This window comes from Cavia porcellus, unplaced genomic scaffold, assembly GCF_034190915.1.
Source record: "Cavia porcellus strain 051 isolate PalLab524CR breed Dunkin Hartley unplaced genomic scaffold, mCavPor4.1 scaffold_29, whole genome shotgun sequence".
Taxonomy (NCBI): domain Eukaryota; kingdom Metazoa; phylum Chordata; class Mammalia; order Rodentia; family Caviidae; genus Cavia; species Cavia porcellus.
The window spans coordinates 22,045,800-22,070,000 of record NW_026947512.1 but is presented as its reverse complement, the minus strand read 5'-3'; the positions used below and the strand labels follow the sequence as shown (position 1 = coordinate 22,070,000).

Here is a 24,201-nt window from a genome sequence, read left to right as displayed (position 1 = left end):
TCCCTGCAGTGCGGGTGTAGGCCGTACGGGCACCTTCGTCGCCCTTTCGAGGCTGCTGCAGCAGCTGGAAGCGGAGCAGGCAGTGGATGTGTTCAACGTGGTGTACACGCTCCGGCTGCATCGGCCCCTCATGATCCAGACCCTGGTGAGGGCCTCAGGACTCAGGGGATGGGCAGGGGTGGGTAGCCTCAGGGACATAGTCATGGGGGGGAATGGGGAAAGGAGCTCAACAGCCATGTGGAGGAGCCCAGGGCAAGAGGCCCAGAGGTGCCATATCCTACTTGGGCTAGTGTTTTCCTTTCTGGAGAAGAGGAGGAAGAACTGGGCCCTGCCAGACTGGACATAGACAGCACATGGGAGGTGCTCGCATGACTCGCTTCTCCTCCTGTGCTGTTGCTGGGTGTTCTGTGGCTGGGGCCTGGGTGCTCTGTGGCTGGGCTGCATTGTTCAGCAGGCTGCCGCCCTCTCCCCCACCAGAACCAGTATATCTTCCTGCACAGCTGCATCCTGAGCAGGATTCTGCAAGGGCCCTCGGGCACCTCTGAGTGAGTCTGGCTCCCCTTGACCTCTCGTGGCTCCTGTCCTGAGCCAAGCAGAGAAGGCAGAGCATCAGCTGGGCAGCCCCATGTGCCTTCTCCCCTCATCTCTCCAACCCAGGACTGGACCCATCTCTGTGGCCAACTTCGCGCAGGCGTGTGCCAGGAGGGCGGCCAATGCCAATGCTGGCTTCCTGAGGGAGTACAAGGTATGCGTTACGCTGGGGACAGGTGGCACGGGTGAGCAGCTCTCCCGGGCCTGGCCTCAGGGTGCCCATCCCCCAGCTCCTGCTGCAGGCTATCAAGACGGAGGCTGGCTCTTCAGTGTCCCCTTCTGACTATGAGCAGGACGGCACTGTCCCCCGTGAGTTCTGCTGGGGACCGGGGTCTGAGGATGGGATGGGGACTGACGGCCTGCAGCCTCACCCTCAGCACCTTCCACAGGCGCCCGCTCCCAGTCTCATTGCTCTGCCATGAGCGCAGAGAGCTCCGCTGATGCCGTCCCTGAAGCCTGGCTCTTCCCTGTGAGACGATGCGGGTGGCCCTGTGCCCATTTGTACTTCTCAGGCTGGGGCTGTTGGTTTGGGGGTTCCTGGAGCTGTGGGGTGGGCAGGAGATACCTCAGTCCCTGGGAGCCAACAAGTTGTGCTCTGCAGGGTGGGCCTTTGGGCCGTGACCACGTGGTGCTGACGGGGCCTGCGAGGCCAGAGGAGCTCTGGGAGCTTGTGTGGGAACACGGAGCCCACGTGCTAGTCTCCGCAAGCCCACCTGACACCCAGGAGAAGGTGAGGAGTGCAGAGACAGAGCATGGGTGGGGAAGCTGGGCCAAAGCGGGAGGGGTGTGTGCTACTATCTGTGACCAGGGGTCTGCAGAAACCTGAGGAAGCTGAGCTCTGATTTGGTCCCAGCCACAGGCGTTCTGGCCAACAGAGATGCAGCCCGTCATCGCAGGCATGGTGACTGTACACTGGGTGGTGGACAGCAGCACTGCCAGCTGGCCCTGTACTCTCTTCAGGGTCACACATGTAGGTGCTGATGCCACAGGATTTGGGGTGGTGGGCGGTGGGGGCCGATCCTGTGCTGGCTTCCCCCTGCCCTCCAGGCACCAATGCCAATCTGGTCTTTGCCTCAGGGGGAGAGCGGCATGGAGAGGCTGGTGCAGCGGCTGCAATTCCCACACCAGGAGCCTGGGCACGAGCTGCCTGCTGCTGCCCTGATGCCCCTCTTGGCTGCTGTGAGCCAGTGCTGCTTCCGGGGCAAGAACAAGAAGCCCAGTACACTACTCAGCCACTGCAGGTGCTGGAGGACAAATCGCCCTGAGCCCTGCTTGGGTTAGGGATCCAAAAGATAGTCTCCCAGTGCCTTGACTTCTCTTGCCCTGTCCTCAGGGATAGGGTAGGAATTGATCCCCTTCTCTGTCCGGACCCAGCCTGGCGGATTGGCCACGTGCCCGGGAGCTTTTCTCAGCCCCTGTGCCCAGGATTGGTTTCCCCATATCCTTGGATACCTGCATCCCCTTCCCCTCCAGGTACCACATCCAACTCTAGGTCTGTTGCAGCAAGGGTGCAGCCCAGCTGAGCACCTTCCTGGCCATGGAGCAGCTGCTGCAGCAGGCAGGGGCCGAGCGCACTGTGGATGTCTTTAAAGCAGCCCTGCAGCAGTCACAGGCCTGTGCCCTCATGACCCCCACTCTGGTGAGAGGCGACCAGGGAAAGGGTGGGGAAAGAAGACGTTTGCCACAGCCACAGGCAGCCCCTGGCCCGTGCCACCCCTGTCACCACCAGGTGGCGCCATGGGCCACTGTGTTCTTGCCTAGAGGGTGTCTTAGGGACTGGCAGACCCCGGGGCTTTTCCCTGTCTGGTTTGGGCCGGAAGAGTGAGCCTCCTTATCCTTGTCTACCCACAGGAGCAGTATATCTGCCTCTACAACTGTCTGAACAACGCACTGGTGGATGGGCTTCCCTGAGTCCAGAAGCAGCAGTGCCCTGTCAGGCCTGACCCAGCAAGTCCCCTGGCGGGGCTTCTAGGAGGGCAGCCTCTACTGGGCACCATGGTGGGAAGGGCCAGGGGCAAGGAATAAAGATACATGCTTGAGGCTAAGGCTGAGTGCTCATCTGTCTTCTTCTGACATGGGGCCCAACCCAAGGGCCTTCTGGACACCTATAGCAGAGATAGGAGCTGGGACCTGAGGTCGAGCTGAGTTAGCTGAGCCCAGCTGGTAGGCTGTTGGCTACTCCCCCTCATCCCCAGTTTCCTCGGACTTCAGTCTCTCCACCTCTAGTGTCTTGGTGCTAAGCCCTGGCATACATTAGATTCATTCTGCTCTTCACTTCCGTCCTTTTGCATTCCCAGCTCTCTGCTTTTTTGCCCTCTTCCTTTCTCCCCACCATATAGCAGGGAGGTGGGAGAAAATACCAGGGATATGAAGATGGAAAGCTAGGACACCAGAGAGCGGGGTGGAGAGGAGGCATCTGTCCCAGACACTGTTGGAGCAGACTGCACATCACAGCAGGCTTGCTGATGGCCTCATAAGCTCCTGCCTGCCTCCCCGTTAGACTGCAAGTTTCTGAGTGCTGTGGTACCTGGTGCTGGGTGCTGATAACCTTGGAGAATCTTGGGGTGACACAGAGGAAGTCAGGACAAATCAGAATGGAACTCTCTTAAGTGGAGCCTGACTCCCCACTGGGGTAGAGGGCAGGGGTCTCACTGGGCAGCCTCCGTTCCTTAGTAATGTGCAAGGCATTCGAGGTCACTGAGGTTGCATACTTCTCAGGCCTGGTTTAGAATAGTTATCTCGCAGTCTAGAGGGAACCTTTTCAGAAGGAGGTTAGGCTGTGGTGCTGCCCCAGGGAGGACTCAGTGTCAAGGTCCTTTAAGTGTTGCTGCATAATGGCCCTCACATGGGCAGGCTGTGGACAGCACTGAACTGCCTGAACCTGTCTCAAGGGGCTGCCACAGAAGATGCAGTGGGATTCAGCCATGGTCTTTCCAGCCGAGGCCCCTCACAGCAGGGCCCTGGAGCAGCAGGAATGCAGACCTATCTGAGGGGTGTGTGCGGTGCTTCTGTCCATGGGCCTCATTGCCACATGGGGCCATCCTAAGGCCCAGGTCCCACTTTTAGGGCCATGGTCCCAACCAGAGTCCTAGGGTCAGGATCTGCTGGCTTTGCTATCCAACTGCGCCCACCCCATCGGCCTCAGGAGTTCAGCAGAGTGTGGGGAGGAATTGATGACAGGGTCCTGGGACACAGAAGGGCAGGTGGAAGGAATCTGGGCTGTCCCCAGGTCCCTGTGTTTCTGGTGTGCACTCTAAGGAGATTGTGGGGGGTCAGCGAAGCTCGGAAGTAGGGCTCTCAGTCTGCTCCAGCTCTGCACTGGGACTTCCTCAGAAAGACCAAAGAACCAGAGAGAGCGAGAGGTTACACGAAGGAAGCATAGCCAGCAAAGTATGCCTTGAGTCTCTGGGAGAATAGGGCCTGGTCCCCAGTCTGCTCGCTGGCGGATTGACCCTGGGATTTTATCCCGGAAGGGGCAAAGCTGTAGGTGCAGCACCAAGCCTCCAGAGGGCGCCAATCTGCTGCCTTTCAGGCAGGCGCTGACAACCAGTTGAGCAGAACGAAGCCGGTTGGCCTCCCTACCTCGGGGGCAGAGACCAAGGTGATCCCCGGGCCATAAGCCCGACTGACAGCACCAGAGTGCTTCCGCAGCCACTGTGCACTCAATAGGCGAAGATCTGTGCCCGTTTCCTTGGCTTCAGGGAACGGCCTCTCCGTGCCCACCGCCTCTTATTCTAGCTTGCCAGGGACCCGGCTTCTGGCATCGGGCTGCAGCCAGACCCTGCAGGACAGGCGCCGCCTTTCCCTCACCCAGGGCGCAGGGTGCAGGCCGAGAAGGGCTGACCTGTGCTCCAATTCAGGACTGCCCCCACCAGCTGTGACCTTGACAAATAGCTTCTCTTGGGTCTGGGTCCCTCTAGGGGTGGAGGGGTTGGGGGCCTAGGAGGGCCTCAGGGTCTCTGCCCCAGGGCCTCCTCTGGGTCCTGTGTGACCCTGTGGGTGCCCCCAAAGTCAAGAGGGGCACAAGCTCCCTGGGTCCAGGCTCTGGGACACCCTCTTCCGACAAGTGCAGGTCTCCCACATGCTGAACCTCTCTGGCTTCTTACACGCGCCCCCCCCCCCAACCCCTTTCCTTTCCGGGATGAAATTCCTGCCAGTTCGGAAAGGAGGGAAGGGGAGCGAGCCGCAGCGCAGAAAGTTTCCTTGACTCCTCCTCCGCCTGCCTGTCTCCCTCCCTCGCCAAGCCCAGCCTGTGAAACTGAATAACGAAGATCACTCAACAATGCCTGCCCCTCTCTGACTGCAAGGTCTCTGTGCTCCTGCTGCTGCTGCCGGCTCCGAGCGGACCCCGCAGGGCGGTCCCCACCGACGGCGCAGCCCTCGGGTCTGGTAGTGGGACGGGGCGCGAGCCCCAGAGACCCCTGCACCCGTGCGCTCGCCGGTGCACCCGCCAGGTGCCCCGCAGCCCGGCTGCGAGATGCCCAGCCCACCCGGGTACTGGGCGCTGTGGCTCTGTACCGCACTGTGCACCTCCCGGTGCGCGGGCGGTGGTCCCCAGCCTGGCCAGGGGCGCACAACCTGCCCGGCCCCCTGCCACTGCCAGGAGGATGGCATCATGCTGTCAGCCGACTGCTCGGAGCTCGGGCTCTCCACTGTGCCAGGGGACTTGGACCCCCTGACAGCTTACCTGTGAGTACTTGCCCAAGGACCCTCCCTGCCCACTAGCGCAATGTTCCGACAACCGTCAATGGCACCTGCCCCTTTGGTGCCCTGAGGTGTGGGTATCGCGAGGAGGGCTCTTTCCCTTCCAAGTCAGGACCGGGAGGAGAAAAGAATCTGGGGCTAAGGATCAGGCACCAGTGAGCCCCACTTTCCTGTTGGGGTTCCATGAAAGCCCAGACCTGGCAAGGTGGGCTATGGACTCTGGGCAGGAGGGCAGGGCTTGGCGCCCTTGTCTTGCAGTCTTTGTCAGCAGAGCAGTGCCCAGGACAGTGACCGAGGGCAGCACTGACATTCCTGGTGGTGGAGGTGAGGGGAGTGTGCTGAGGTGGGTGGAGATGAGATGGGTCCTTCTGCCTTGCCAAGGAGAGCAGAGCTTGGTGTGGGGTCCAAGTAGCAGGGGGGGGGGGCTGGCCTACTGTAGGCTCCTCAGAAAGGGACTCCACCAGTTCCATCTCCCTCTGTTGAGCCCCCTGCCCCTCAGAGGCCTCCCTGGAGTTGTGTCCCAGGAGGCTGTGTTGGAGACACTAATTTGTGGGCAGGCGCCGAGGCTGAAAACCAGAGAACCATTTTTAGAGTCTGAGTTGGGGTGAGATGGTGCGTGAAGGGGACCCTATTGGGGGCAGCCATCCTGGGACAGCTCAGAGGAGCTTCCCCTCAGAGCTGGAGGAGGGTAGGGGGCTCCAGATCCTCAGCACCTGGGCAGGAGAGGGGTGTGAAAGCACATTCCAGACCACCTGCCTCTACTCCATGCTGGGCTCTAGGGATGGGAACCCTCCTCTGGCCTCACCCTGCCCAGGAAGGTCCTCAGTGGGGCAGCAGTGGGAGTCTAAGGACACTTCCTCAGGGATAGGATCCTACAAGTATTCCTGGCCCTGTGCAACTCTGGCACCTGGGACAGGAGAGCCCTCTGGAAGGGAGAATAGGACTAATATTTACAGAGCTCAGCAAAAGTACAACAAGCCAGGCATGGTGGTGCACATCTATAATCCCAGGACTCAGGAGGCTGGGGCAGGAGGATCACTGCAAGTTTGAGGCCAGTCTGGGCTACATAGTGAGTTCAAGGCCAGTTTGAGCTACATAGCAAGATCCCACCTGAAACAAACAAACAAACAAACAAACAAACAAACAAACAGTATAGGGGACTAAATGCGATCAGGGTGCTTAAGATTGGCAGTGTCCTGATTGATGTGAAGATACTAAGAGCAATTCCCCACGGGGCTTTCTTCCCCAACTTCTGTCACCAGCTGAAATGTTCTCATCCACTTCAAAAAGCACAAGCTGTGTGCCAGGGGAGAGAGAGGAGGAGGAGAAAATAATGTCCATGTTCCAGAGAAGCAAACTGAGTCCTGTACCATCCAGGTTTTGATGGCAGAGGAAGCCACAGGAATTCAAGGCCAAAACTGACAGAGTGGACAGCTGGCAGGGCAGCCCTGGTCTAGTAGTGTTATATACTGAAGGCAGATGATATGGTGCCATTGGAAGACACTGTGGTTAAAAGGGTTTGGAAATGACTTCTGTTGAGCCTACATGGCATGGGGGGTGATCCCTTGCCCAGGTTAAAGGAGCAGAGGCTGTAGGGGAGTCCCAGCTTCTTTCCCAGAATCCAAGTCTTCCCGGACTCACCCATGATCCTTTTTCCTGCAGGTATTAGGAAGGAGGTCAAGGGCCACTTTGCAGATCCAAGTGTCCCGCCATGCATGCAGAGATTTTCCCCACTGTCTGGACACCATGCCCTGGGATGTGTGAATACCTTTAGGTTCAGTGGAGGTGGGACCGAGCTGGTCCTGAGTTTCCCTAGGTATTAAGAAAGCTTTCAGGGAGCTAAGGTTGTAGCTCAGCAGCACCACATTTGCCTGGGAACTGCAAGGTCTGAGTTCAATTCCTGGTATTAAGAAAAGAAATAAGAAAGAAAGAAAGAAAGAAAGAGAGAGAGAGAGAGAGAGAGAGAGAGAGAGAGAGAGAAGAAAGAAAGAAAGAAAGAAAGGAAGAAAGAAAGAAAGAAAGAAAGAAAAAATTTCTAGGAACAGGAGAGGGTGGAGCTGGAGCTGGGTCCCAATACGATGTGGGGACTTCAGTAGCCAAGGGCCTGGGACATTTGAGGGAGGTGGAGAAGACCTCGCCCTCTTCCTTGAGTTGTGCAGGAGTTGTACTGGATGGTGGGCTGCTGCATGGAGGGGAGACATTTCTCCTCAGGCTCCAAAGGCCTCTGAAGTGGAGCCATGGCAAGGGTACCAGGAGGCTACCCCAGGAGGCTTGGGCTCTGTCACCTTTCGGTGTTTGGAGATGCTGGCCCTGAAGAAGCTGCCTCTGTTTCCTTTTCGGAACTCCTTGATTCTACCTTGATACTGGACCTGCTCCCCCATCCCAGGGTGGTGAGAGCCCCCGCTTCTAGTGATGTCGCTTCAGTGATGTCGCTGCCCTACCTGTCTCCATTACCGGTTCCAGAAAAGACCGGGAAGTTTTACATCCTTTGCTTTGACGCTCAAGTTCAAAAGCTGTGACTGTTCTGGGGCTCAGTGGCAAGACTGTCTGGTCTTGGGTGGGAGAGTAGACTTCACTTATTCACAATGTCTCTTATTCAAGTGTCTCTTTTAAAACGTCTCCTGGGTCAGGTGTGGTGTCACATGCCCATAATTCCAGTGAGCGAGGAGGCTGAAGCAGGGGGACTGCGAATTTGAGCCTAGCCGGGACAACTTGGCAAGACCCTGCCCCTAAATTTAAAAAGAGCTGGAGCTGTCCTCAGTGGGAGAGTGTTTACCTAGCATGTATGAGGCTCTAGCTGCAAACCTCAGTATTTAAAAAAGATTCTCTCCTCAGAGGCTCAGTGAGACTTGAGAGGTTGCACAGCCCAACCCACAAGGCTCTTCAGGGAAAGGGCTGAGGAGGAGCTGGGGCTTTGGCTCTGGTGCCTGATGGTTAGGAGAAGGAGTCGTGTCTCTTACTCGACTCTGTCATACATGCACACGACGGGGAGACAGAAATATAGATTGCACATATCTGCTGGGCACAGACGACCTAGCACTGTCTCAGACTTGGAGGCACAGGGTAGCTCTCGGAATCCTCCTTCTGCTCCTAAAGCTGAGAAAAGCCTCGTGGGCAGCTAGCTAGAAAAGACCTAAGGCTCAAGCACACACAAGCACCCTTCGCACCCCTTCCCTCCCCACCCTGAACTGCTTTCTTGGGGATTCAGACTCATGTGAAAGTCCATGTGTACAGATTCAGGGTAACCTTCAGCCTCATCACTGTGGCTCTGGATGTCTGTAACCAAAAAGATGGAGGTGGGATATTGAGGGGGAAGAGAGCTAGAAGGCTTAAATCTTAAGAGTCAGGCGCTGCTGGGTGTGGCGGTGCATACTTGTAATTCTAGCACTGACAAGGCTGAGGCAGGAGGATTTCTTTGAATTCAAAGCCAGCTTGGACCACATAGTAAAACCCTGTCTCATAAAACAAAACAAATCAAAAAGTCAAGCACTGACCACACTGTGCTGGCTTGAGCCATTGCTTCCCAGTTGTATGAACCTGAGCCAGTTCGTTTGTCCCTCTGTGTCCACTCAGTTTCCTAACCTATAAAGGGAGCTAATATTGGCCCCCACAGGCTGCTGTGCGGGTTCACTGATGAATGTTTGTAGAGAGTTTGGCACGTGGTCTGGCCGGTGGAAAAGCTCATTGAGTGTTAGCCAGTGTTGTTATTAGGGGACCAGGGCCGGGAGGCGCCAGTCACAGAAGTCCTCCTGCGGGAGGTGGCCCAGGAGCTACCTCTGACAGGAGAGGAGCAGTACTGATCTATGAGAGGTGTGCTGCACCTGTTGGGGACTGTGACAAGCGAGACTGTGGCTGGCAAGGACAGCCAGCGTGAGCAAATGGGATCCAAAGTGGCCTTCTATGTGTTTCCTTGCTGGTAGGCTTAGGGCCTTCTGCAGCAGGGAGGCAGGGACTGAAGGAAGACCCCAGCGCACCTCCAGCATTTCCCAGATGGGGTCCCACAGCCCATCAGGCAGCAGAGGGCGTGTGGTTGTGGTGGGGGAGAGCTGGCCCTGTGAGGCGCGCCCGTGGGGTCGGTGTACTGGACTTTGCTGTCACTGGGGCTCCTTTCCTGCCAGTTCAGGTGCCTTCCCAATGGGCTCTAAGAGCCTGCCCCTGTGCTGCAAACATAGGGTTCCAGAGTTCTAACTAACCCTCGGTGTCTCCGTTGCTAGAAGACCCTATGCAAGTCCTAAAACTTCTCTGAACCTTAGTGCTTTGGTTGAAAACTAGAAAGAAAAAGAGCAATCACCGATTGCTGGTGTAGGACAGAGGACCCCTGGCCTCCAGCGTTTGCGGGGGTGGGGGTGGGGTGTGGTGGCAGGCGCTGGGAGTGGGGCAGGGGGAGGGTCCAGCCAGCACCACGCAGCCCGGAGCAGAGAGAGGAAGGCAAGGAGGGCTAGAGTGAGTCCAGGAAATGGGGTCCTCTAGGACCTCCCCTGCGGCCGGGGAAGGGACAGGCCCATCAGAGGGTCTCTGGAGGAGAGAGTGGGGAGCCAACACCCCAGTTCAAAGGGAAGGCAGGAAACAGCCCTAGGCAAAAGAAAAAGGAAACCTCTGGGCTCTGGCAGCAGCGGGCATGGGGTGCGGCCGGGTGGGGTGGCTGGCGGAGGAGAAGAAAGCCTGGCTGGGAGCACAGTTGGCTCCCGGCCTACCCCTCTCAGTCCCGCCTTCTCCTTGCGCGGGCTCTCAACCCTGATGGCCCCACACGCGATGCAGCCTGTTCCCCACCCCGACCTGGGCCCTCCAGGGACAGAGAGCATAGAGTCCGGGGGGAGGGCATCCAGATGCGCACCCCGCCAGACCTCGGGGGTATCTGGGCCCTGGAGGGTGGCCCTGGCTTCAGTCTTGGCTCTGCCGTGCATGTGCTGCAAGTCTTTGGGGGGAACCAGTCCACTGTTCTGGTTTCAGCTGCTAAATCTTTCAAGTAGAAACACTAACAGTATCTACCTGGGGGGCAGTGAGGAGGAGCAAATGATAGGAAGGAAGCAAAGCGCAGCCCTTTGCACTGTAAGCGCTGATACGTGCGGGCGATTAGTGGGTTAGTGTCATTTTTTCTCAATATCTCAAACCACCAATGGGTCTTTAAGGTGCAAGGAGCGAACAGCAGGGCCAGTAGTGACAGGTGGGATCTGGGGTGCCAGAGCCTCATCTCCAGGCCTGGTCAGATGATTTTCCTTCCTTGTCTCGCTCCTTTCTCACTAATGAAGGCCCCTCCTGCTGACCTTCAGGGAAATGGCCTTTCAAGAAGTCAGTCTGCTCTTGGGCTCCTGGGCTGGGCACACAGAGGAAGTGATCCTCCTTACAGGGCCGCCTGAAGATGTGGCCAGGCCCGGTGCCTGATGGGAGACTCTCCAAAGCGGAAGTCTGAGCTTCCAGGCCTGAGTGGTCTGAGCACCCAGCTTCTCCCCAGAAATGAAGTTCCTCGGAATGAGTCTTCTTTCCCTTATAACACAAGAGAAGGCAGCGTTGGAGACCAGGCTCTGTTTCTGCCCTGGGCATACCTAAAGGCCCTTTTTTGAGTTCTCCCCTAGTGGGCTGTGTGACCTAAGGCTGGTAACTCACTCTGCTGGGAGCAGGACCAAGAACATGCTGTTGTTTAGAGCTTTGGATACCTTGCAAAGGTACAGAAGTTGGAGGTGGGGAAGAAATTTCCAGCTCCCTCCTCCTACCGGAAATACCATTTTTGAGCCAAGTGAAATGGACATATTGACTTAGGGACTCTCAGCATTGTAAGAGACCTTCTGTACTAAATAACCCATTGTAAAAAGGGGGTGGTCCCCAGTTTCTAATGACAATGGTGATCTCCCCCGCTACCTTTCAGACATGGGAGAACAGGTCCCAGGAGGAGAAAAACACCCGAGAGGCCAAACTTGGGCAGTGAGCAGAGAGTTATTTTGGAAGCAGCAAAAGGACATGGTGGGGGGAGAGCTCAGGGGTTGGCACCACGCCCCCCGGAGCCATGCCAGAGCAGGCCACGGCGGCTGGCGGCAGGCAGGTGGGGGCTGGGCCGCGGCTCAACGACAGGGTACCTCCGGAGTGGAAGTTTTCTTTGTGTTCCATTTCCAGCCCTCTCTTGTTTGCACGTCATTTTTCTCCACCAAAGACCTCCATGGGAGGCTTGTGACCTGTATCTTGAATTCCTCCAACCCTAGGGGACCAGAGCCCCTGTGATGCATTGAGAGATAGAAATGCTAGGCTGGGGCTAGGGAAGCACCTTGCCCTCTGATTCCTGCCTCTCCTGTCTGCTTCTGTGTGCTGTGAGGACACCTTCCTGGTTGCATTTTTCATTCCCTGGACTGTGGTCTTCTTCCACAGAGACACTAGCTCATCAGGCCCAGAGAGATCTGACTAGGAACCTGCCATCACCCTGGGTCTTTGCCTCAGCCAATCACAGTAACAGCTGTCATTTAGGGAATGCTTGCACCATTTATGGAATTTCTTGAACCATCTTATGTAAACCTTGAGAGAGAAATGAACTAGTACAGGCCCATCTCACAAATGAGAAAACTGAGGTCTGTCCATGTTAAGGAGCTTGCCCAAGACCACCAGCAGTAATTGTTGGTACTGGGTTTTCAGCCAAGAACTCTACCTCAGAAATACCATCACATACTGGCTCTCAGGGGTCTGAGCTGGTGATTCTGAGCTCCAAGGGGAGGGGCAGCAACTGGCCACATTAAATGCTAGGCTGTGCAGTCCCAAAAAGCCTTTTTCCAGCTTCTGATCTTTCTAGGTTCTCTGCCCAGCCCCCTTCCTATCCATTAGCAGTGGTTTCTAGGGTCTCTGGGGGTTGTTTGTAGGTAAAGTGTTGGGGCTCAGCACAGAAGTAGGGGACTTTGGTTGGGGAGGGTGCAACAGCATCCCTGAGTGTGCAGCTTATTGTCAGAGTTGTTGTTGAGGACCCACCCTGCACTGGGTCCTTTCTGAGGCGATTGGACCATATGTGTTGCTTAGGGCAGACGTGACAGGTGTGCATGAAAAGTGAGACCACTGTGCAGAGGATGCTGGGAGCACCCACAGAGGACCAGCAGCAAGGAGAAAAGGACTGGGATAGACAGGGAAGGCCTGGGGAAGGACATGGGGCTTGTCAGGAAGGATGCAGCCTCTAGTGGCAGGGAAAGCCATGAGCCCAGGAGGGAGTTAGGTACCACAGAGGGTCGCTGCTGTTTCCTTCTCCAGTGTAGGATGCTTCAGAGCAGGGCTCTCTGCCTTCACCTCTTCTGGCCATGCATACAAGACAGGAAAAATCCATCCAAGGTTCTACAGCTGGGATAAACCAACTTGGCTGCTCTAGCCAAAGGCATCAGTCAAACCCAAGCAATATCTGGCCACCCCTGATGCCAACCAGGGTTCTTCTTCACCTTTCTCAGCCTCAGTTTCCATAGCTTCCAAATGGATGTAGTAACATCAAGGATGCAGAAAGATACTTGGGATATGGCAGTGTTTAGCACATGGCAGGTGGCTGATGCAGGGGAATTATTGTTCTTATGCATCTTCTCCCCCTGGAGGGAGCATTCCGAAGGAAAAATGGGCAGGCATCAAGTCACCCTTCATCACCCACCTCAGCTCTGCTGGTCTGGAACTCTGCTGTGAGTAGCGCCTGGGGCTTTGACTCTAGAACACAGTTCTGCACCCTCTCCCTGCCACTCTCTTCCCTTTGCCCTTGGAGGGGTGGGAGTGTCCCTGAGAGTGTCCAGGCTGAGGCAGGGTGGCAGGAAGGTGCCGAGCATCTTCCACTGAACCAGTGTCAAGGATTTGGATGTGGTTCCCAGGCCCAAGGCGAAGGCCCACAGGCTGCTGGAGGGGAAGTAAGGGCCTGCGTCAAGGACTCACTGTCACCACCTAGGACCCTCGCCTAGCACAATGCTGGGGTCACCTCAGGGCAGGGAGTGCTTCCCTTCATGCAGGAATAGATGAGGGAGCACCATGGAAGTGGGACCCAGGTCACCAAGCTTATTCCACCTCTGTGATATGCAGCTTGAATTGCCCCCTACCTGAATTATCATTGGTTCCTGGAAAACAGGCCCAAAGCAGCTGCCACAGCAAAGCTTTTAGCACCTCCTGGAGGAAAGAAGCCTTCCCAAGCTGACCCAGCATGAGGAGCTGTTCCTCCTGGTCTCCAGTTTTCCCCACATTCCCATGCACAAACAAGAACAGCACAGGTCAGGGTATGTCACAGCTGCAATAGCCATCGACACCAAGCACTCAGCTTGTGCCGCAGTGTCCTCTTCCCCCTTGTTAATGGTCAGTGCTGATGCTCCTGGAACTCACAGGCTGCTGTCAGGAGTAAACACTCATTCGTTCACTCATTCATTGGGCAGATGTGGGTGGAAAGCAGGCGCCGTGCTAGCTACCTTCCTGTGAATTTTCCCATGTAAGGCCAGGACCATTGCTGTCCCCTCTCACATGAGGGGAGACACAGCTGAGGGACACAGCCTAAGTCCCTGGCTGTCCTTTACCCTGGGATAGGAGGAGGAAATAAGAAAAGCACATAAGAACTGCGACACATGGTGGGAAGTGGGGAGTGCACGGGAGAGGAAAGGCCAGAGTGCAGTGCTAGCGATGCCTGACACCGAGCCCCCCAGAGAGGTGACCTGATGCCCCTGGGGGAACCACAGGCCTGGGGTTGGGAGACCTGAGCAGACACTCCTGTGCCAGGTGGGGATGATTGTGTCTCTCTGATGAGCTGCTGAGGAAGGTTCTGCTGCGGGCAGTGCTTAGCACATACAGTGTGTAATCTGATTTCCTGCGACACTGTCAGGTAATATTACACACCTGGTGCCTGTAAAGGATGCATGTGGCTGACTGACCTTTTGACAGAGGTCACACTTCTCTGCATCAGAAAGAGAGTGAGCTCTCTTAGGGTAGGGGCCATACCTCCCCTTGTAGACTAGGAGCTTCCTGCAGGCACAGTCTGTGCTTGTGGGTCTGTTTTTGTCAGGATCACATTCCGGGGCCCTTCAAACGCACATACAGGCACACCCATGCACCTAGACACTCCAGTACGGGTCTCTACCTGTAGGGGGCGCTCTGTATGGGCCATGAGCAGTATCGATGCATATATTAGGTCTTTGCTTTTTCTTACTCAGCTCCGGATCTGGGGCAGCCCAGGGGTGGGGGTATTTGGAGCTCGGAAGGCTAGATCATGTGTCCAGGGGTTTTGAGAGTTGAGGCAGGAAGGGGCTGTAAACTAATCCCTGCCTTTGTGGTGGACAGAGCAGATTAAGAGACTGGGAGGGAAGAAAACGGAAGAGGACTATTGTTTACGACAAAAACAAGGGAGATCAGGAACTAGGACAGGACCTGGGGTCTCACCTTCACTTACCTGGGGACAGATGAGAGCTTGGGACCCAAGAGAGCCAGGCCCAGGAACCAGCTCTTTTCATAGGCCAAGCCCCTTAATAAAGACCTGTGTCACAGATGCATCAACTGTGTGGTCACCCAGGTTCCCATGCTTAGAGGGCCCTGTGTGAGTGTCTACTCTGCTACTGTCATGCTAAAGTTAATAATTTTGTAACAAAGGATGACACCTCTTTACTTTGCTCTGGGTCCTGCAAATTATATAGTCCATCTTTTCCTTAACCTCTCTGAGCCTCAAATTTGAGTTTTTCGGAATGAAGATCATTGATATCTCTTGAACTGCTTCCCACCCCACGGGGTCCAAAATTCAAATAAGACCACTCTTTTGGAGGTGTAAGGTGTTAGATACATTTCTCTGTTTTCAGTAGCGACAGTGACCCTTTTGACCTGCTGACTGGGGCTATGATAGAAGAGCACAGGAGAAGGGGTCGCCTCTGGGAGATGTCACAGGGGAGAGGAGTTCACTTCTGGTCAGCTGCACTTGAGGGGCCTGAGGGCTGGTGGGAGGATGGGGCATAGCCACAGGGGCACAGCTGGAGCCAGGTGCTTCTTATCAAGACGTTAGATAGGTTCTGGTGGGCAGGCCTTGCCTGCACAGGAAGGCAGGGGCATCCAGGTGTGTCAGTTGCTTCCCAGGTTTGTGCAGAGGCGACAGAGTCACTAAGTGCACAGTCTTCAGCTAGCCCACTTGGGTTTAGATCCTGGGTCCCTTTCTTCCTAGTCCTTGGAGAAAAACCCTTTTTATGTCTTAGCTTCTTTAAAATGGTAATACTAATGATTCTCGCCTTGAGGGGTTATCGTGAGGGCTAAATGAGTTACTACCTGGAAAGTGATGGCTCAAAGTAGCGGTGTAATGAGTGTTAGCTATTATTTCAACCAACTGACATTTGTTGACTGCATTGTAAGTATCAGCCACAGCTGTGATAGGCACTAGCATTAAATCTGTGTTGGTCCCTTTTATCTGAGGTCCTTTTTTTTTTTTTTGTACTGGGAATTGAACTCAGGACCTTGCACTTGCCAGACAGATGCTTGTATCACTGAGCTATATCCTCAGCCCCTGAAGTCTTACTTTCCATACTTTTAATTACTCATAATTAACTGGGATCCTAAAATATTATATGAAAAACTCCAAAAATAAACATTAAGTTTTAAATTGTATGATGTTCTCAGTACAATGATGAAATCTCATTTAGACACGCCCCACCCTGCCTGAAATCTGAATCATTCCTTTATCCAGAGTATCCATGCTATATATGCTACCCATCTGACAGTTACATTGTGACACTGTCAGTTACAGTATCATAATATTTGTGTTTTTCTTTACTTAACAATGGCTCCAAAGTGTAAGAGCAGTGAAGCTGACACTTTGAAAATGTCAAAGGGAGGCTGTAAAGTGCTTCTTTTAAGTGAAGAGTAAAATTATAAGTTATTTTGAGAGTGAGAATATTTATATAACTTTCATTGCAGTACATTGTTATACTTGTTCTATTTTATTTTATAGTTATTGCAAATAATTTCTTACTGTGCCTAATTTATAAATCAAATCACCAGGATACTTACTTTGCCAGTATAGGAGAAAACATATGATATATGGAATTTGGTGCTACTGAGGTATTAGGTATCTGCTGAGGGTCTTGGAATGTAGCCATATTAGAGAAAGGGAAATCACTGTATACCAGTCAGCTCCTGTATGGCCCCTAGTCTACCTGGGGAGGGAAGTATTTGTAACATACTGTGTGAGCTGCCAGTCTCAGGAGTTCCTCCTTTCGGCTGGGAGCCTGCTGGCCCAGCCCTTGTCTCAATTCTGCCACTGTCATGCTACTTCAGTTTTCTCAGCACTGTGGAGTGAGGAGCACAGGAGTCCTCTGCAGGAATGGAGGAGGTTGGCAGGTCCTCTCCTCCAATTCTGTTAGCAGCCATCTGACCCCACTCCGCTCACAGATTTACTCTTTGTCCGGTGGAATTGCAATCAGAGACCTAGGCTAGAATTCTGTCTCTGCTATCCATCCATTCGCTAACCTTCTGGCCAAGTCCTCTGATCTTTTTGGGCTATTTCCTGGGAGAGGGGTGATAGCACCTGATCCTAAGATATTACAGAGACAAATGTTGGTGTGTAAATCTCAGAGATACAGAGAACAGAGGGAGAGAGGTTTAGTGGGAGGGATGAACCAGGGTCCTGGGAGTCGTGCAGTGTTCACTCTGTGAGACTTGAGATCCCAGGGGCTGACAGGGCCTGGCCATCCCAGCATCTCCAGGGCTGTGTGCCCAGCCAGAACAAGGCCCCCCATTAACTGTGTGCAGCCAGTGGAAAGAAGAATGCCCCCTTCCTGCCAGCCAATGCCACGCCAGCCCTCACCTGTTCTGAATGCAAAAGCCCAGGGTGCCCCTTCTCCTCTACCTGCCCTTCCTCCACCTGCCAAAAGGCATTAACCTTATCATCCAGACTGGTATGGGAGTGCAAAGGCACCATGCTTCTGGGCTCAGAGCACCTGCCGGGGGTGGAGCTGGGGGAAATGGTCAGAAAATACCTGGGCCAAACTCTGAAAGCTTGGGATGTCCAGTGCTGATGGACTGATGGTCCTGGAGCCTGCAGGGGGACAGTGAGGGTTGAGAGTGCAGTAAGAAAGGAAGGCTTGAAGCACAGAAGTTGAGCTTGGGGAGCCCTCCTGATGTCTTGCTCTGGCCTCCTGCCCTGTCCTGGGCTGTTGCCTCCAGAGGGGCAGACCAAGTCATCCAATACCCCCGTGCACATTTGCTGTAGTATTTGACTCTGTAGGAATGTGATTGCTGGAGGTCCTTCCTGGTATCCTTCCTGCCCCAGTGCTCCCCAGGTTCCTTCCTGCTTTAGCCAGAGGGCACAGGCAGCAGCCAGGTCTGCACTGCACCAGTGGGGTAGAATGGATTCCATTTCATTATCTCTAAGAGGAAGGCAGCCTCTGTAGATGCACTGGCAATGCCATGCACGTGGGTCCAGGGCTCCCCAGCGCTGTCTGGGGCTGAAGAGGCTGCAGGCCTTCCCTGGTCTCTCACAGGAATCTGTTTCTCCCTTTAGTTTCCCTGCCCATTGGTGCTTTAGGGAGCAGCTAGCACAGGCTAGACTTTGGTGAGAATCAGGAAGAGGCAGCCCTTGCCCAAGCACCCCACTCCATGGGTAGGGGTAGAGTAGATGAATGGAGTAGGGACAGGATTTAACCAGTGTTGGACTACCTGGCCAGCCACATGTCTAGGCCAGGTGACAAGAGCATATCTCTGGATCAGCCTGTCAATGCATAGAAAAAAGAGAATAAAGCTGGGTGTGTTGGTGCATGCCTGTAATCTGTAATTCTGGCACTCTAGGAGGCTGAGGCAGGAGGGTGGCAAGTTTGAGCCCAGCCTGGGTGACTTAACTTAGCAAGACTCTGTTTTAAAATAAAAACATTTTTAAAGGCTCAGTGTTGAAGGCCCTGGGTTCAATCTCCAGTACTGAAAAAAAAACAAAAAACAAAACAAAACAACAACAACAACAACAAAAAAAAAAAAACAAGAAAGAAAGGAAGAGAGGAAGAAAGAAAGAAAGGGAAAGATTGCTTAAAGGGGGGCTGAGGATTTAGCCCAGTGGCATAAGTGCCTGCCTGGTAAGCACAAGGTCATGAGTTCAATCCCTGGTACAAAACAACAACAACAACAACAACAACAACAAAAAACAAAACAAAACAAAAAACACCAGATTGCTTAAAGGAGATTTATTCTATGGAGTCCTTTGGGTATCTTAAAGCTTTTTTTTTTCCCCCTCAAAGTACAGCCCACACACTAGCAGCAGCTTCTGGGAATGCAAAAGCTCAGGCTACATTTCAGACCCACTGAGTCTGACTCTGCATTTTAAGGTTTAACCAGCATTAGCCATAATCTGAGTCTCCGGAAAGCCACCCTCTACCCATCTTGCAGAGAACCACCTTTGCCTGATTTGCACTGGCCACAGCAGGGCTGTGAGAAAGAGCCCCACAGACATCACGGTTGGCTTACTGCAGGGATTCGGTTTAGAAAGGGGTTCAGACCAGAAGCCTGCAGCTCTCCAGGGAGTCTTTGGAGGAAGCCAGGAAGGCATTGGTTTCATTTATGGTGCAGGGAGCTGCCTGACATGTGCCTTACGCCAGGAAACCCCCTAATCCTCACCTCCAGGAGAGGGCTTCCCATTACAGCCTCTTCTGCCTCAGAGCCCACCCCCCTGATTCTACCTCCGGTTTACTGAATAAGTGAATGGATGAATGGATTCATGAACAAGTGTGTGGCCAGCAACCAGGAGGAACAGAGCATAAACCAACACAGGCTGGAGCAAATGGGCTTTCCCAGGATGGCCAGGAAGGAGGGAACCCTCTTCAGACCTGCTAGTGAGCTGGCTCCATCACAACCAGGAGCTCTGGATGTGGCATCCAACCTAGACAGCTGCGGTGGGGGCAGAGCTGCAGTACAGAGTTTCTTAAGTGGTCAAGAAGCTCCTGAGACATCTGGTCTACAAACTCTTTCACTTAAAAGCTTTGGCCTTTCCTATTTATAGCCATTCTCTCTCTCAAAGAAAAGTTTTGAAAATTTCCTCCCAGTTCCAAACAAGCTGAAGTGAACCAAAGTATATGCCTATAGAGAGTTCTAGCGACCCAAGGACATGAGTCTTCAAGACCCAAGATGTGTAGGACACACATGGAGGGTGAAGAGAAATGGCAGTGTGGTGGGTCAGCAGGTGACCAGTCTGTACATGAAGTGCTGGGCAGGAGGTAGGTCCAGGCTAGTGGTGAGTGCTCAGGAGACGCACAAGGAAGGGCATAAGTGCAGAGGACTCTTCATGCAATGGACTCCAGTGAATATCTAAGGAGCTGGATCTGATGGTCAGGGAGCCCAGGCTCAGAGGTCTGGGAATACCAAGGCCATTAGTCTGGCCAGCACCCCTCTCCTCAGTACTAGAGAACAAACCAAGGCCTTTCATACTGACCTACTTCTCCAGTTCTTCTTTTTTTTTTAATTAAAAAATTTTTTGATACCAGGAATCCAACTCGGGATCTCATGCTTGCCAGGCAGCCACTGAGCCGCTGAACTATATCCCTGGTCCCAACCTTTTTTTTTCTGTATCAGGTATCCAACTCATAACCTTGCATTTGCCAAGTAAGTGCTGTGCTTCTAAGATATACCCCCACCCCAACCCTTTTTTTAAAAAAAAAAGTTTTAATTTTGAGATAGATCCTTGCTAAGTTGCTAATTTCCCCAGTCTAGGCTCAAACTTGTGATCCCACTGCTTCAGTTCCCCTGATCCATGGAATTAAATGCATGTGCCACCATGCCTGGCTATGCCAGCACATTTTAAATGTTTACTAAGCATGTATTATGTGCATGTAACCTCTGCAAGGCACCAAGAATACACAGAAGAACAAGGCAAAATGGTACACAGAAATAACCATCTGACTTCAACTCACTGAAATCACATCTGAGAAATATTCACAGAATATCATGAGCTCTAGAGGGGAACACTCAGGCAGGCTGAGGTTCATAAAAATCTTTCAGAATGAGTTTTTTAAAAACTAACTTTCATGTACAATATATACAGCAGAAAAGAGTACAGCTCTTAAGTGGATAGCTTGACAAGTTTTCACAAAAATTTATCCTTCGGTGAACATCATGCAGAACCATCATCAGCTTTCTAGGAGTCCTTCACCTGGTGGCCTCTTCCAGTCCCTGCCCGCCTGACCAGGGTGAGCACTGTAGTGATTTTAACCACACAGGAAGTTTTGCTGTGTTTGGGACTTTATGTGAAGGAGGGTGATTTTGGTATCTGGATTCTTTCCCTCGTTGTGCCTGGGGCTGGGTCTGCTCTGCCTGTGTACTTGCTTTAGTTGGTCACTGCACAGTATCACTGCAGTGGACACAACACAATCTGTCCATTTCTTGGTGGGTGGGTGTTGGGCTCTTCCCAGTTAGGGGGTATGGTAAGTAGTGCTTCTAAGTGCAGTGTAGTGTAGCCATCCATTGTGAGCAAATGGAATACAGTCCTGTGGATTCAATGCCCAGGGATGAAATTTCTAGGCCAGCATAGAAGCAAGAGGTGTCTCAGGAGGTGAGACGGACTCTCCAAGGGAGAAGAGGGGGATGATCACCAGTGTGGGCAGAGGCACCAGAGTGGCCAAAGATGGAGTGTGAATAGGGCAGGGGCATTGGCCACCTACAGTGAGAAGAGGTCCAGATATAACAGAAGGGAAGCTAGCACTGGCTGGACACCAGCTCTGAGCCACATCTAGACCCTCTGACTGCTCCCTGCCTACCTGTGGCTGCCACCATGACGTGCCATTCTGGGTGGCTTAAAGCACCAATTTATTCTTCCATAGTTCTGGAGGCCACAGACCCCAAATTGGGATGCCTGCAGGGCCATGTTGGAGGAGAGAAGCTATTCCAGATTCCAGCTTCTGGTGGTCACCAGTTTCCTTGGCTTGTGGTCACATCACTCTACTCACTGCCTTTGTCTTCACCTCACCTTGTCTATGTGGCCTCTGTGTATCTCTGACAAGGGCACTGTCATTGGAGCCAGAGGCTACCTGGATAATCCGGGATGACCTCATCTCAAGACCTTTCCCTGAACTCCACCTGCAAAGACCCCTTTTCCAAGCAAGGCCATACTCACAGGTTCCAGGCAACAAAGAGTAGACATATCTTTTGGGGAGCCACCATTCAGTTCATCACACCACCCCCCACAGCCACCAGAAGCAATCCAGGTTATTTTTCGCCCTTGCAGTCCCCAGCCAGGGCCTTTTCTAGCACTAATCATGTACCTCATGGTCACCTCGGGCCAGCTCTGTTAGGTAAGCCCTTGCCTATCTCCTGAGGCTCAGGGACTCGTGTGTCCTCTAGCACTAATGCTCAAGGGTCTGTCCCTGGTGCCTGTTCCGAATCCCTCCTCACATGGATGTGTCCTGAGGGCAGGACTGTCTCTTGCTCCTCTTCTTGTACCCAGGGTATACATACCCCTGAGCTGGGTCCAGCATGCAAGGGTGCAGAGAACAAATAACTTTGCAACAGGGTCCTGTCTAGCCCAGGCACCATGCCTAGGAATTTCCCGTGTTGTGCTCTTCCTCATGTCCTTTCCCTCCCCCAAACACTGTCACTTCAGAAGGGACAAATTGTAGTCAGGGAAGTGGTGCATTGCCATAATCTCAGCACTCAGGAGGTGGAGGCAGGAGGATCTCTAGGAGTTCAAGACCAGCCTGGGCTATATAGTGAGTTCAAAGCTAGCCTGAACTACATAGGGAGACCCTGTCTCAAACAAAACAAAACAAAACAAAACAAACAAAACAAAACAAAACAAAACAAAAGGGACAGGTTGTTACCTTGTCCCAGGCCTGCATGATAGTCTTGGCTACACTACAATGAGGAAAGGAGGGAGGAGCTGGGGCAGGGGCGGGAGCCCAGCCCTTTGCCTTTCCTTGGAGGAGGCTGGGAGACAAGAATGCCTTTGGCTGGGAGACCCTGGCCGGAGATCAGAAGATCAAAGGATGAGAAGATCAGGGGCGAGGCAGGTGGCATCACTTGGAGGCACCAGAGAGAAGCAGCAGCTGGTGCCTTCCCAGGGCGGGGCTGACCCTGAACGCCCTCCCCTCCCCCCTGCCCCAGCGCAGCTCCTTCTTCGGGTTTTTACAGCACTTCCTTTCCACGACTGGGCTCACGGGGTGGGAGTGAGGGTGGAGGTTGGATATGCAGCAGTGCAGGTGAGGGAGGGACCCTGGCACCGACTGGCCAGATTCTCCCACTCAACTGCACGGTTCTCTTATAGGAGGGCTCACATTATATACTCTTCCTAGATGAGGAAACTGAGGCAAAGGAGGCAGAGCACCTTGCCCGTAGGAAACAGCTGTTTGTGCAAGGGCCGCGATGAAATCCCGGCCTTCTGACGCGGGGCCCGCGCCCTGGAAGGGAAGGTGCAGAACGGCTGAGCCCAGCCTCGGCGTGAGGGGCTGCTGGGATTTTGGACTTAAATCTCGGATCTAGTTTTCCTACAAGTCTCATGGCCCAGACTCCAAGGAAGGGGGTCTGGGAGGCGGGGAGGGGAGTGGGGAGCATGACGGTCCAGGGGCGATCGCGGCCGCCCGGGGGCCCCCGGGGCTGGCCGGCGCTCAGAGCCGGGGCGCAGTGCGCCCAGGTGGGCCGGGGGAGGCGCCGCGCTCGGAAGGTTCCTGGGTCCGGGCTCGGGACACAGAGACCGCCGCCGCGACGGGTGGGGCTCCGAGGCAGCTCTAATCCCTGGCATTGTCCCGGAGCCCCGCTGCCGCTCCCCGCTGCCCTCTGAGGCGAGCTGCGCGGGCAGGGCCGGGCCGGGTGGGCGCTCGAGGGCACCGCGCCCTGGGCTCTGCAGGGCCGCTGCCCAACTGTGTGACTTAAGAGACGCAACCTGATATTTCCGAGTCCCCATTTAAAATGGAAATAAATGTCCCCTCATCCCTGGCCTGTGCAAAGGATTGAATTAAATGAGACCAGGGATGTGCCTGAGTTCTGGCTACTGCAAAAGATGTCTACGTGGGGGTGGGGTGGGCAGAGGCTTGGGGTTAGAGTTCAGAGGAAAGAAGGACCTTATTCTTTTGGGGGGTTTTGGTGCTGGTGGTGCTGAGGATTGAACTCATGGCCTTCACAGTGAGGTACATTTCCAGCCTTTTAAAAATGTTTGCTTTTTTTGGTTTTGTTTTTGAGACCGGGTTTCACAAACAGTTTAGCTGGGCCTGAACTCATTATGTGGCCCAGGCTGGCCTTGAACTTACGACAGTCCTTTTGCTTCAGCGTCCTGAATGCTGGGGTTACAGGTGTGCTCCACTATGTTTGGCTTTAATTTAATTTAATTTATTATTATTATTATTATTTTTCCTTTGAGACAGAGGCTCACTAAATTGCTAGCTTTCCTGAGTTGTGTTGGAATTTAGGATCCTCCTACCTCAGCTTTGAAGAATACTAGCTTATAGTCTGTGCCACCAGGCCCTACTGGGGCCTTTTTTTTTTTTTTTTTTTTTTTTTGTCTTTTTGAGGTGGGTTTCATTATGCTGTTCAGGCTAGCCTTGAACACTTTGTAACCTAGGCTGGCCTAAATCCTCCTGCTTTAGCCTCATTAGTGCTGGGATTACATCATACCTTGCCTTTTTTTTTTTTTGTACTTTACCCTTTTTGCTGAGCGTAATTTGTTAAATACACAGGTCAAGTCAAGTCTGAAGCTGAGCACTCAGCTCTGCTCTTTACAACTAGACCCTGATGTTCCCCCACATGCTTCGGGGTGGGCAGGTGGTATTTGGATGTAGCTGGGCAATGGAGGGAGGGCTGAGTCACTGGGGTGGGGAGGAGGGGAGGGGTCCTGGAGTGAGGGGAAGGCCTGCTCCTGGGGTGGGGTAGGGGACTGAATGGAGGACTCTTTCCCAAGCTCTCTGCCCTGAGACACACCCTGCCTGTTTATGGGGTGAACAAAGGCAGCAGACAGAAGTTTCAGTGAAACAATCAGCCTCAGAGCTTTCTGCG

General features: G+C 53.7%; 2 protein-coding genes across 5 annotated transcripts in view; both read left to right on the top strand.

The window, feature by feature from the left end:
- The window catches only part of LOC100723386 (receptor-type tyrosine-protein phosphatase V-like), a 19,279-nt gene extending 16,648 nt beyond the window's left edge, over positions 1-2,631 (top strand). Inside the window, exons 24-33 of the mRNA XM_013158117.3 lie at positions 10-145; positions 478-545; positions 658-745; positions 822-900; positions 981-1,060; positions 1,193-1,321; positions 1,445-1,561; positions 1,669-1,832; positions 2,095-2,230; positions 2,443-2,631. Coding sequence (XP_013013571.2) covers positions 10-145; positions 478-545; positions 658-745; positions 822-900; positions 981-1,060; positions 1,193-1,321; positions 1,445-1,561; positions 1,669-1,832; positions 2,095-2,230; positions 2,443-2,502 — 1,057 coding nt within the window. The 3' untranslated portion in view covers positions 2,503-2,631. The remainder of the gene's footprint in view (positions 1-9; positions 146-477; positions 546-657; positions 746-821; positions 901-980; positions 1,061-1,192; positions 1,322-1,444; positions 1,562-1,668; positions 1,833-2,094; positions 2,231-2,442) is intronic.
- Positions 2,632-4,796: 2,165 nt separating this feature from the next.
- The window catches only part of Lgr6 (leucine rich repeat containing G protein-coupled receptor 6), a 110,003-nt gene continuing 90,598 nt past the window's right edge, over positions 4,797-24,201 (top strand). For 2 of the 4 annotated variants that reach the window (XM_063240257.1, XM_063240256.1), the window contains exon 1: positions 4,798-5,280. In XM_063240257.1, the coding sequence (XP_063096327.1) occupies positions 5,069-5,280 (212 nt within the window). In that variant the 5' untranslated portion in view covers positions 4,798-5,068. Of the gene's footprint in view, positions 5,281-24,201 lie in introns of all 4 variants that reach the window. The other 2 variants (XM_063240258.1, XM_023567181.2) reach the window with 2 other exon arrangements.